We start from the raw sequence: 12,401 nt of genomic DNA on the forward strand, positions 1-12,401 counted from the left end.
TTTCCCCCCTTGCTTTCTTGTAAAGAGAAACATGGGGCCAAGCTACACATGACGAATGACACTTGAACGGCAAGTGGATTGAGTGGAGGGCAAGTGAACAGGGAGAAATACACTTGCTGTTCAAGTGTCATTTGTCATGTGTAGCTTGGCCCATGGTTAACTCTGAAAGCAGGCACACAGGTTAACCACAGCTAGCCTCCCCCATGACCCAGGCATTCCAAGCCCAAATTGCATCTGAGGGCCAAGCTACACATGACGAATGACACTTGAACAGCAAGGGTATTTCTCCCTGTTCACTTGCCCTCCACTCAATCCACTTGCCGTTCAAGTGTCATTCGTCATGTGTAGCTTGGCCCAGAGATTAGAATCCCAATTTGGGGATTCTAATTTGCACCAAACCACACGTATGCATTCTTACATCATACGGAAACAAACTGGGTTCATGCCCGTGCTAATTTAATATTGGCATGACGTAATGTCTGAATGCTGCCTCAGGGTCAAAGTAGGCAAGATGCAAACTATTTTTTTCCTGGTGGGAAAAGTTGAACTTGGGCTGCGGCGATATGGGGGGAGGAGAGAGCGGGCATTCATCCTTCCACCCTTTGCAATGTTTTTCCGAATGAAATTGCAACTCCTCCCCCTTGCTTCTATTAGCCTTGGAAGAAAAAGGAGACAGGTGATCCCCCCCCTCCAATTTCCAAGAGTGGCAAAAGGGCTTATGTGTTTCAATGGGTGAAATTTTACATAGGGAGAAAGGATTAAATCTCCCCTTCATCTGGTCCCACTGTGTGCTCTTCTGAAACTTCATTGTAAGATACAGTGGGAGATCTGTGAGCCACGTACCTCTTCTGAGCGCCTTTAGAGGCCGTTCCTCCCCAAAGGCCCGAATCCATGTCATGTTGTGATCAGACCCCCTAGGGTGTGTTTTAACCTTATAAAGCATCTGCGGTGGAGAAAGGGTGAGACTGGGGTCACAGTATGGAGGGGAGGGTACTAACCTTTTCCCTGTATCCCGTCAGAAGCTGCTGTTGGCCCCTATAGGGGAAAAAAAATAAATATCATATGGATGCACCAGAGAGATCAAATTTATGACCAAGCTACAAGTGACATTTTTCACGTGAAGGACACTTGATCGTTTTCGCAAGTTTTTCTGGGAACTGAAGTCCCTCTCCCCCGCCCCTTTTCCTTCTGTTCCTTCCCCTCTGTTAGAATCACTGCCTGAAGAGCCAGAGAAAGCCAGCGGCAACAGCAGCTTTTGCAAATCGTTCCTCCAGTCACAAGCCTGCTCTCAATAATCTTTGGGAGAGGGCAGCTGCAACTTTCTCCCTTCCCTGGGCGTCCTGCTCAGCTTCACCGACATGTCAGCTTTCTCCAGAGTAGCTCCCTGGGAGCAAGATGATTTGCAAAAGCTGCTGCTGCCGTTGGCTTTCTCTGACTCTTCAGACAGAGAGGGGAAGGAACAGAAGGAAAAGGGGCGGAGGAGAGGGACTTCAGTTCCCAGAAAAACTTGCGAAAACGATCAAGTGTCCTTCACGTGAAAAATGTCACTTGTAGCTTGGCTCTTACTTAAGAGTCAAGCCTCTGCTTTGCTCCACCCCTACCCCACAGTTCTCTTGGCATAGAGTTTTGAGTACGAGAGATTCAAAGAACCCTCCCTCCTTTCTGGGCATCTCCGCAGTGTTATATGCATTGGCATTCCTCTTTTCTTTGTCCTCTAGAGCCAGAGGTTATGGGCTAAACCAGATTTGTGCAGGCAGTCCCCCCACCCATAGCTCCCAGCAATTTTTAAACCCCCATTTTCAGGCAATCAAGAATCCTCAATGCTAGAGAACCAAGGTTTAAAAATAGCTGGGAGCTTTGAACATGGGACAGCACACGTCCGGCTTGGCTGCCAGTAGGACATTCTCCCCTCCTGATCACCACCTCGGGTCCTGTTCTTCACCCTTTCTTCCTTTTCCCATGTTGTTCTTTTCCTCTCTCTCAGGAACACAACTGTGCTGAATTCCAGAGTCCTTTCTGTGACAGTCAAGCCAGCTCCCCGGTCTCTCCTTGCTCCACTGGAAATTGAATTCTCCCACTTGTACAATGTAAGCATCTTCCAGTCGTGAAGGGAATTCGCCCAGGAGGGTAACCAAAATGTTAACTTCATTTTCCTTAGGGAAGAAAAGATTCTACAAGACAAACAAGAGGACTCAAAGTAAAACACTGAATCATAACCAGAAGCAGTTGTTTTTGCCATAGGGGAGGGGGAAGCAAACTTCTGTTCCACCCAATCTCTCCATTTGTGGCCTGAGGTCTCAGAGGCAGCTATGAAAGTAGGCTCAGATAAGCAGAATATATTGAGACAGCAATAGGCATGTTTTAAATAAGATGGAGTAAGCTAGAGTTTTTTTTAAAAAAAAGAGCATGGAGATAAATTTTATATGTATTAATTTATACAGACATGTCCTGTTTTTCCGGCCCATTGGGACTCAAAGCAGCTCACAATATCGTTCTACCATCCTCCATTTTATCCTCATGACAACAACAGTAACAACAACCCTGAGAGGTAGGCTCGACTGAGAGAGTAATCAGACCAAGGTCACCAAGCAGAATTTCCATGGCAGAGTTGGAATTCAGAGCTGGTTCTCCAATATCCTAGTCTGACTGCTCCACCAGGCAGACTTCAAGAAGCCAATGCTTTGAGTACACACCGGTGCACATTTCCGTACGCTTAACCTTTTTTTAGCATCCATGAGAGATATGCAGATGTAACTGTGGGCACTGATGACTTCCAGGAGAAGTCTTTTAAGGATGGGTGGAAGCAGGGCTCATTTTTGAGGGGGAACGTGGCAGAACGCAGTTCCAGCAGTTCCCCAAAGAAGTCACATGTCATGTGGCCCCGCCCACCTGACTCTCGGCCATTTGGGGCCCATTTCAGCCTGGATTGGGGCTGAAACGGCCCGGTATCGGGCCTCTGACGGGTGGTGGATCACTCTCCTACTCAGCAGCGGCCCAATCCTGACCATTTTGGGCCCCTTTTCAGCCATTTTCAGCCCCTTTTTGCCATTTGGGGCTCAATTTCAGCCCTAAATGGCCAGGATTGGGTCCAAAACAGCCAGGATAGGTGATATCAGGGAGTGTGGCATATGCAAATCAGTTATGCTAATGACGCACTTCCAGTGATGGCAAGGGGTGTGGCATATGCTAATGAGTTATGCTAATGAGTTATGCTAACGAGTCCCTCCAGCTCTTTTTCTACGAAATGACCCCTGGGTGGAAGTGTTCCGTTCCCCTCTGCAGCAGGGTTTCAGTCTCAGGCACTTTACACGGCAGGGTCACGAGTAGAAGGTGATGGGCAATAGATTTTCTGCTGAAAACCCAGGAGAGCTACTGTCCAGCAGGGTAGAGAGTGCTGAACTGGACGGGAAATGCTCTGATGGTATGAGGCAGCTTTGTATAGCCATTTTGCACCACCAGAACTCCCAATTAAAAATCAGAATGGGCTTCTGCAATACACTTTTCATTGCAGAAGAGTGTGTGTTTTCCTGTGCTTGCACCCATTTTCTTCCTTGGTGCTGGGCTGTAGAGCCAAACTGGTCTTCCAGCCTCCAGGTAACTTGGAACGCTTTGCATTTGCCACCCGGTACAGATACGTTGAGGAAACGGATAGAATTCCAAACCAGATTTGATGCCCCACTCCTCGAAGCCAGCTGGGTGACTTTGGGTCAGTCACAGCTCTCTCGGAGCTCTCTCAGCCCCGCCCGCCTCACAGGGTGATTGTCATGAGGATAATAATAACACGCTTTGTAAAGCACTCTGAGTGGGTGTTAAGTTGTCCTGAAAGGTGGTATATACATTGAATGTTATTATTATGTTATTGTTACAAAGCACCACCTCAAGTGCATTGGTGATTTGGTGGGGAGGGGAGGGGGGTCTAATGCAGCCCAACTGGTTCCTGAAGTCATGCAGGGAGGGGCAAAATGCCTCCCCCCTCGCCACATTGAAGGACTCCCTGATGTTCTGAGAAGCAGCAGCAGGGACGTGGCTTGGCTTTGGAAATGTCAGCAGCGACTTCCTCTCAGCGAAACAACCCCTTCTTATTTAAGGATGTTCTCATTGGTACGGAGATACTGTCAGCAAGGCTTCTGAGTTGTAGACAGTGGTTTGAGGTGTGTGGGGGGGTGAATACCTTGAGCAAAGGGGACCCGAAATCAAGTCAATAAACATATCGAACGCCTCCCTGACTTTGAGGGCAGCTGGATAAAAGAGCAGATTTCCCATACAAAACTGTGATTTTTGGCAGAGGATTTCCAGAGGAGACTGTTGGGTCATTTGTCTTAAGGGAAGAGTTCTGTTCTCAAACATCTAGAGGCCAGCTGTGAAGATGGGTATAATTTGATGGGTCCTAGAGGTCAGGACTGGGCTCTCAGGCGATGACCATACAATATTCTACTTATACCATTTCAGAACTTAAAATAGTAAGAGTCCAGTAGCACCTTTAAGACTAATCAACTTTATTGTAGTATAAGCTTTTGAGAACCACAGCTCTCTTAATCAGATGCGTTGTCAGCTTTTGAGAACCACAGCTCTCTTCGTCAGATGCATCATAAGAGAACCACTGCTCTCTTGGTAGATGCATCTGACCAAGAGAGCTGTGGTTCTCAAAAGCTGACAACGCATCTGATGAAGAGCCACTGCTCTCTTGGTCAGATGCATCTGACCAAGAGAGCTGTGGTTCTCAAAAACTGATGATGCATCTGACGAAGAGAGCTGTGATTCTCAAAAGCTGATGATGCATCTGATAAAGAGAGCTGTGATTCTCAAAAGCTGACAATGCATCTGACAAAGAGAGCTGTGATTCTCAAAAGCTGACAATGCATCTGACCAAGAGAGCTGTGGTTCTCAAAAGCTGATGATGCATCTGACAAAGAGAGCTGTGGTTCTCAAAAGCTGACAACGCATCTGATGAAGAGCCACTGCTCTCTTGGTCAGATGCATCTGACCAAGAGAGCTGTGGTTCTCAAAAGCTGATGATGCATCTGACCAAGAGAGCTGTGGTTCTCAAAAGCTAACGATGCATCTGACAAAGAGAGCTGTGGTTCTCAAAAGCTGATGATGCATCTGACCAAGAGAGCTGTGGTTCTCAAAAGCTAACGATGCATCTGACAAAGAGAGCTGTGGTTCTCAAAAGCTGACAACGCATCTGATGAAGAGCCACTGCTCTCTTGGTCAGATGCATCTGACCAAGAGAGCTGTGGTTCTCAAAAGCTGATGATGCATCTGACGAAGAGAGCTGTGGTTCTCAAAAGCTGACAATGCATCTGACAAAGAGAGCTGTGATTCTCAAAAGCTGACAATGCATCTGACGAAGAGAGCTGTGATTCTCAAAAGCTGATGATGCATCTGATAAAGAGAGCTGTGTTTCTCAAAAGCTTATGCTACAATAAAGTTGCATCTGACAAAGAGAGCTGTGGTTCTCGAAAGCTTATGCTACAATAAAGTTGGTTAGTCTTAAAGGTGCTACTGGATTCTTTACTATTTTGCAACTACAGACTAACACGGCTAACTCCTCTGGATCTATGACCATTTCAGAACTTAGTGACTCATGAGATTGATGCTATTTCAAAATCTTTGTACAATGTTTTAAATGTTTGATATGACATGTTTTAAATGTTTTAATGTTGTTATCCGCCCTGAGCCTGCTTGCGGGGAGGGTGGAATATAAATACGATAAAATTAAATAAATAAATTATAGGTATGGAATTCCGGGGCCTACTGGCCATTTCACTTCCTGGGAAAGTTTCTGGTAGACTCCTGCCCTGGAAGGCCACAGGCAGCCAGGAACAAGCCGAGAAGTTCTGGTTGTGGTGCAGTTGGAGGCAACGGTGAGCCAGTCCTCACGGTGCCTCTGACCGTGTCTGAGCTGAGAGGCTTCTGTTACACAGACTTGCACCTCACAGGGCCACCCATCCTAACTTGTTTCTGGGCCATTTTAACTTCCCAGCCCAGCCCCTATGCAATCGAATGGAGTGAGTTCATGTTACAATTTTGTGCCAGGTCCTGAGAAATTAATCTTGATCTTGGGGGACATCAGCGTCCATTGAGGGGGTCATTTTTAGTTCTGATTTCTGGGGACGAGATGACTCATCATTGGGGGGAAGAGTTTGTAAAAGAGGGCTGCGTGCCATTTTTCCTAATGAGAAATTCGAGGCAGAACCCCTTGCCTTCAAATCCCTGAAATAAAGTTTTAGCAAAATGTTGTATACCTGTTGATGTCTGTTCCGTTGGGAGCTACTGTAGCATAGTGGTTATGTGGTTGGGTTGCAAATCAGCACTCTGCTGGTTTGACTCCCGCAGTTGCCACGAACTCAACAGGTTGCCTTGGGAAAGACAGACACTTCTCTCAGCCTAGCTCTCCAGCGGTACTGTGGGGATAATAACAACGCTGACTTTGTTCACCACTAATCTGTCTTGGGGAGTGGTGTATGTGTGGTTATTACAAGGGGGCTGTTGTAGCATAGTATTTAAGTGGTTGAGTTGCAATTCAGCATTCTGCTGGTTCGACTCCCACTCCTGCCGTGAACTCCGCAGGTGGACTTGAGTCAGCCACTCCTTTTAGCCCCAGGTGTATTGTGGGAATAATAACACTGACCTTGTTCAGCGCTCTGAGTGCAGCACGCATCTGTCTAGAAGAGTGATATGTAAACACAGTTCTCATCATCATCATCACAGCTATCACTTTTTGGAGATCTTTCAGTCAATTCTCTTTTCTTCTTCTCTTTTCTCCTCCGGGCAGGGAACCACCAACCAGACCTGCATCCTCTGGGATGATGCACACATGTAAGTCCAGTGGGGTTTCATATGCTCAACCGTTCACTGTTTTTACAGGTTGCATTTCAGCATGTATGTGTAAAATGTCTTAGAAGTGCGCATGGAGCTATTTCATGTCTAGCTGATTCCGCACACATTGGATAATGCACTTTCAATGCACTTTAGCTATCATTTGGAAGTGTTTCACATTTGAAAAATTCAGTTCCAAACGATCTCTAAAGAGGATTGGAAGCGCATTATCCAACATGTGCGGAATAAGCCATGGTATGGGTATGCCCACTCAGGAATGGATTAGCCCTTTAACTTATTAGGAAAGTTACCAGCGGGGCTGCTGTTCTGGAGGGTCACTGGTGGCCAAAAACCAGGCGAGCCAAGCCCCAGAAGTTTGTTGCAGGGTTATGGGCTGGAAATTTTCTGTTTCTGTCCTTCACTTTTTAAAGATGTAGCCGTTGATTCCTCGTATTCTCTCTCTCTCTTCTTCTATTTTAAGAGCTAGATTTCTCTTTCATTTCTCATCAAAGAGAAATCAAGGTGTCCTTTTGAAACGTCACCCCTTGCCGTTGTTTGACATTATACACTCCAGGGAGGAGCTCTAGTAGGGAAACAGGAAAGCTCGAGAAGACATTGCTTGCCTCTGAGCATCTACAGAGTAAAATCCTGATTTTTTTTAAAAAAAACCCTTCCTGCCCCTCCTCTCTTCAAATTTTGCTATGGTCAAAAATAAATTGATTAGAAATTCCTAAAAAAGAGAAAGAAAAGGATTGTTGGAGTTCAGGGAGAAACTGGGGAAAGAGGAATTCAGAGAATTTCTCTTAACCCTAGAAAAAACAACAAGCATAGGGTTGCTTTGCACCCTTCCTGCACCTCTGCTTACTGGGTCCAAGCTAACTGGTTGCCTTTAGGCTCAGCTGTTGGTAGCATAGAAGGAAGCTTTGGGTGAGCCGAACTCTGTGGTCACCACTAGCTGGATCTGACCCAAGTGGCCCTGATGGATGTGTTACTTGGCTTGACTTGATTCTAACAACAACAACAAGGGGGGGGGGTCCCCCGGACAAGTCAGACACTACCCCGGGGGGGGGGGGGAATACAATATCAAAGTTTCATGAAGTAGTTTTAATCAGTTTTTCTAAATGGGCAAAGGCAATTTTCGTGCAATTAAATACAGTGAGACAGGCTATAATATTCAACAGGTAAAGTCAAAAGTTCATATAGTAAAAGTCCAACTGGTGAGAACGGATCCGTCCTTTTCCAACTGATGTGTGTGACTTTGATTGGTGACCATCTATGAAAATCATGCCTGTGAAGTACGAAACAGGAATTGGAAACCTGCTAGCAAAAACCCGCCGGCTGTATGTTTAAAGGAACGTTCAGCTCTAGTTCTTCTAGACAACATGATGGGCCGATTCCAGATGACTAACCTTAAGGCGTTTCATGCCGCCCTCTTCCGGATCGTGATGGGGAAAATGTGAAATATCGCGTTTCCTCGCGCGAGTTTTGCGCGACGACGCGCAAAACTCACGCGAGGAAACGCAATATTTCGCATTTTCCCCGTCGCGATCTGGAAGAGGGTGGCATGAAACGCCTTAAGGTTAGTCATCTGGAATCAGCCATGGTCTATGCCAGTGAATCTGTCAATGAAAGAAAAATTGGAAATGGTATGGTTCTCACCAGTTGGACTTCTACTATATGAACTTTTGACTTTACCTGTTGAATATTATAACCTTGTCCCATTGTATTTAATCGCATGACAATCATCTTTGCACTTTGCACATTTAGAAAAACTGATAAAAATTACTTCATGAAAATTTGATATTGTATTCCCCCCCCCGGGTTGTATATAGATAGTGTTTGACTTGATCCTGGGCTGTTTTCATGTCTCAATTCCCCTCTGTGCATGCCATTTACTTATACCTGCAGTCAGAGCTTTTTTTCTGGGAAAAGAGGTGGTGGAACTCAGTGGGTTGCCTCGGAGAAAATGGTCACATGGCTGGTGGCCCCGCCCCCTCATCTCCAGACAGAGGGGAGTTCAGATTGCCCCTCAACTCCCCTCTGTCTGGAGATGAGGGGGCGGGGCCACCACCCATGTGACCATTTTCAGGAGGTTCCGGAACTCTGTTCCCCCGCGTTCCCCCTGAAAAAAGCCCTGCCTGCAGACAGCATCTGGAACAGGCCATATGGCATGACCCAGTGGTCCTGTCTCTTGGCCTTCATACCAAGAAGTGAACTTCTTAATTCTTTGATAGCAAATAATTTTCTATAGCACAAAACCGCCCTGCATTATAGTTCTCATTGAAAGGAGAAAGCCAATATATGGACCTCCCAATTACGATAGAAAGAATCCTCAACGAAGGCATACTTGGTCAGAACAAAAGCAAAGTTGGGAGATCAAAGCAGAGGCAAGAAAACCAACCTTGAGCGCTTCCCAATCAGGAAGAGGTTCTACCACCCCAAAAACCACAGGACCAAACTAGAGATTAGGCTAAACATGACTGCCACCAGCCACGTGTTTCACTTCTCTTTCCCCTTCCTACTGCCTATTACGACATATCTGGGGTTCGGCATCTCAGCAGTGTATGTTTGTCCCACTGGCAAGAGCCAATATTGCAGAATAAGGGACAGAATGCAGGACACATGACGTTGGTGAGGTTGATGCTGTGTTTTTGGAGACGTTGCAGACGGGGGAGAGCTGAACACACAGCTGTTGTTTTAGGCAGCAGGCCTGACTTTAGTAAGATGCCTAGCTTGGCGCTTCATAATAACCGCCTTGAAAGGTGATGATCTCATTAGAGATCATGTAGGTGCGAACCTTCAAGCAACGTTTGGTGTTACCTGGGTAGCTACACCCCCCTAAAAAACCTGCTTCCCCAAGATGGAGCTTTCACTTAAAAGTGTTTGCATTTTTTTCTCTTTTTTTAAAAAAAAACAGGCAAAATGAAAGGGGGGGGGGACTCAAGATCCATCATGGGCTCATTTGCATTTAGATAGATATTTAAGTGGCATTGTTAATAATGGTTCTTTGATCTAATAAATCCTGTCGACTTGGATGACTGCGGGTTGCAAAGGTGGGTGCGACTGTCCCTCCTCCTCCTCCTCTCTTGTGCCCCACCTCCTGTAAACCCACTGCAGAGAAACCGGGGAGCTAATTCTTGTTTTTGTTTTTGAGTTGTGCATGTGATTAATGAGCTTGGCAGGGGCTGACAAAATTGACAGCCACAACTCTGGAATGATTTGGGCTACGCTGGTAAATTTCCAGGGGCGTCCGCAGGAAGCAATTATTAGCTGCTTACTGGCACAGCCGGAGTGGGTATTTCACAAGCCCCTCTTTTCCCACTTTTCTTCTTGACACTACGTCTCCTTTGGGGCCAGGCCGTGAGTTGGTTGTACTTTGGATGGTTACAATGATGGAGTGTATGTGTGTCACTGCTGCTGATGGGAGACAGCCAGCAGGGTGAAGTGGGGAGAGCATTGATGCCCTAGGAGTGAGGAGGCCTCCATTTAATTCCCTACTCAGCTGTGAGTCTTTTGGGATGGCCCTGGGCCAGTCCCACTCTCTTAGGCTACCCCACTTAGCAAAGTAGTTGTGGTACCAAAGAAGAGAACGGGGAAACCATGTGTGACCAACTGAGCCCCTTCTTGGAGGAAAGAGGACAAAAATGGACTAGGGAAACAAGTGAACATGGGGAAAGGTGCACATTGCAGAGGACAAAAATGGACTAGGGAAAGAAGTGAACATGGGGAAAGGCGTGCATTGCAGAGGACAAAAATGGACTAGGGAAAGAAGTGAATATGGGGAAAGGCGTGCATTGCAGAGGACAAAAATGGACTAGGGAAACAAGTGAACATGGGGAAAGGTGCTCATTGCAGAGGACAAAAATACACTAGGGAAAGAAGTGAACATGGGGAAAGGCGTGCATTGCAGAGGACAAAAATGGACTAGGGAAAGAAGTGAATATGGGGCAAGGCATGCATTGCAGAGGACAAAAATGGACTAGGGAAACAAGTGAACATGGAGAATGGTGCACATTGCAGAGGACAAAAATGGACTAGGGAAACAAGTGAACATGGGGAAAGGCACACATTGCAGAGGACAAAAATGGACTAGGGAAACAAGTGAACATGGAGAATGGTGCACATTGCAGAGGACAAAAATGGACTAGGGAAAGAAGTGAACATGGGGAAAGGCGTGCATTGCAGAGGACAAAAATGGACTAGGGAAAGAAGTGAATATGGGGAAAGGCGTGCATTGCAGAGGACAAAAATGGACTAGGGAAACAAGTGAACATGGGGAAAGGTGCTCATTGCAGAGGACAAAAATACACTAGGGAAAGAAGTGAACATGGGGAAAGGCGTGCATTGCAGAGGACAAAAATGGACTAGGGAAAGAAGTGAATATGGGGCAAGGCATGCATTGCAGAGGACAAAAATGGACTAGGGAAACAAGTGAACATGGGGAAAGGTGCACATTGCAGAGGACAAAAATGGACTAGGGAAAGAAGTGAACATGGGGAAAGGCGTGCATTGCAGAGGACAAAAATGGACTAGGGAAAGAAGTGAATATGGGGAAAGGCGTGCATTGCAGAGGACAAAAATGGACTAGGGAAACAAGTGAACATGGGGAAAGGTGCTCATTGCAGAGGACAAAAATACACTAGGGAAAGAAGTGAACATGGGGAAAGGCGTGCATTGCAGAGGACAAAAATGGACTAGGGAAAGAAGTGAATATGGGGCAAGGCATGCATTGCAGAGGACAAAAATGGACTAGGGAAACAAGTGAACATGGGGAAAGGCGCACATTGCAGAGGACAAAAATGGAATAGGGAAACAAGTGAACATGGGGAAAGGCACACATTGCAGAGGACAAAAATGGACTAGGGAAACAAGTGAACATGGAGAATGGTGCACATTGCAGAGGACAAAAATGGACTAAGAAACCAAGTGATCATGGGGAAAGGCGAGCATTAAATAAAAGAAAAGAAGCCACGCCCTCCAGTTTGCAGGATCTGAGCAAGTCTGTTAATGATAGGACATTTTGGAGGTCTTTCATTCATAGGGTCGCCATAGGTCAGAGGTGACTTGACGGCACATAACACACACACAATAAAAGAATAAAAATAGATAATTTCAATACAAAAGTTATAATCAACACATATCCAAAACGTGGCATTCAATATTTGCAACCAATACATCCCAACACCCCAAAGGTTGTGCACCAAAAAAGGAAGAGGGTATCCTGGGTTTCAGGGATCTCAGATAAATAAATAAAAATCCAGGATTCTTGAAATCCAGAAAGGATTCTCTGAGCCATTTAAGACAAATCAGAGAATTCCACATTTATTCTGGACACTGTTGCAACTTAGCCCAACTGAACCAGTGTCACTCCCAGAAGCCAGGCAGAGAAGGAGAGCTCTTGTAAGAGATTAGCCACACACTTCCCCCTCCCTGGCTCATACCCCCCTCCCTCTTCCCTTTCCCTTCTTGAAAAAAAGTAGAAGAAGCCCAAGAAGGAACCAGCCAGAGGATGAAGCCACAATTTCCAGATTTACCCGGATTTGCCTCAATTTATCCATCACTCTGGATCTGGATTCCCA

At 46.1% G+C, this 12,401-nt stretch overlaps 1 protein-coding gene across 1 annotated transcript in view; it reads left to right on the top strand.

Annotated features, from left to right (window-relative positions):
• The window catches only part of ADGRB1 (adhesion G protein-coupled receptor B1), a 357,612-nt gene that overhangs the window by 179,157 nt on the left and 166,054 nt on the right, over window positions 1-12,401 (top strand). The window contains exons 17-18 of the mRNA XM_054985938.1: window positions 1,985-2,087; window positions 6,779-6,822. Of these exons, the coding sequence (XP_054841913.1) occupies window positions 1,985-2,087; window positions 6,779-6,822 (147 nt within the window). The remainder of the gene's footprint in view (window positions 1-1,984; window positions 2,088-6,778; window positions 6,823-12,401) is intronic.

This window comes from Eublepharis macularius, chromosome 7 (assembly GCF_028583425.1).
Source record: "Eublepharis macularius isolate TG4126 chromosome 7, MPM_Emac_v1.0, whole genome shotgun sequence".
In the NCBI taxonomy this organism is placed as follows: domain Eukaryota; kingdom Metazoa; phylum Chordata; class Lepidosauria; order Squamata; family Eublepharidae; genus Eublepharis; species Eublepharis macularius.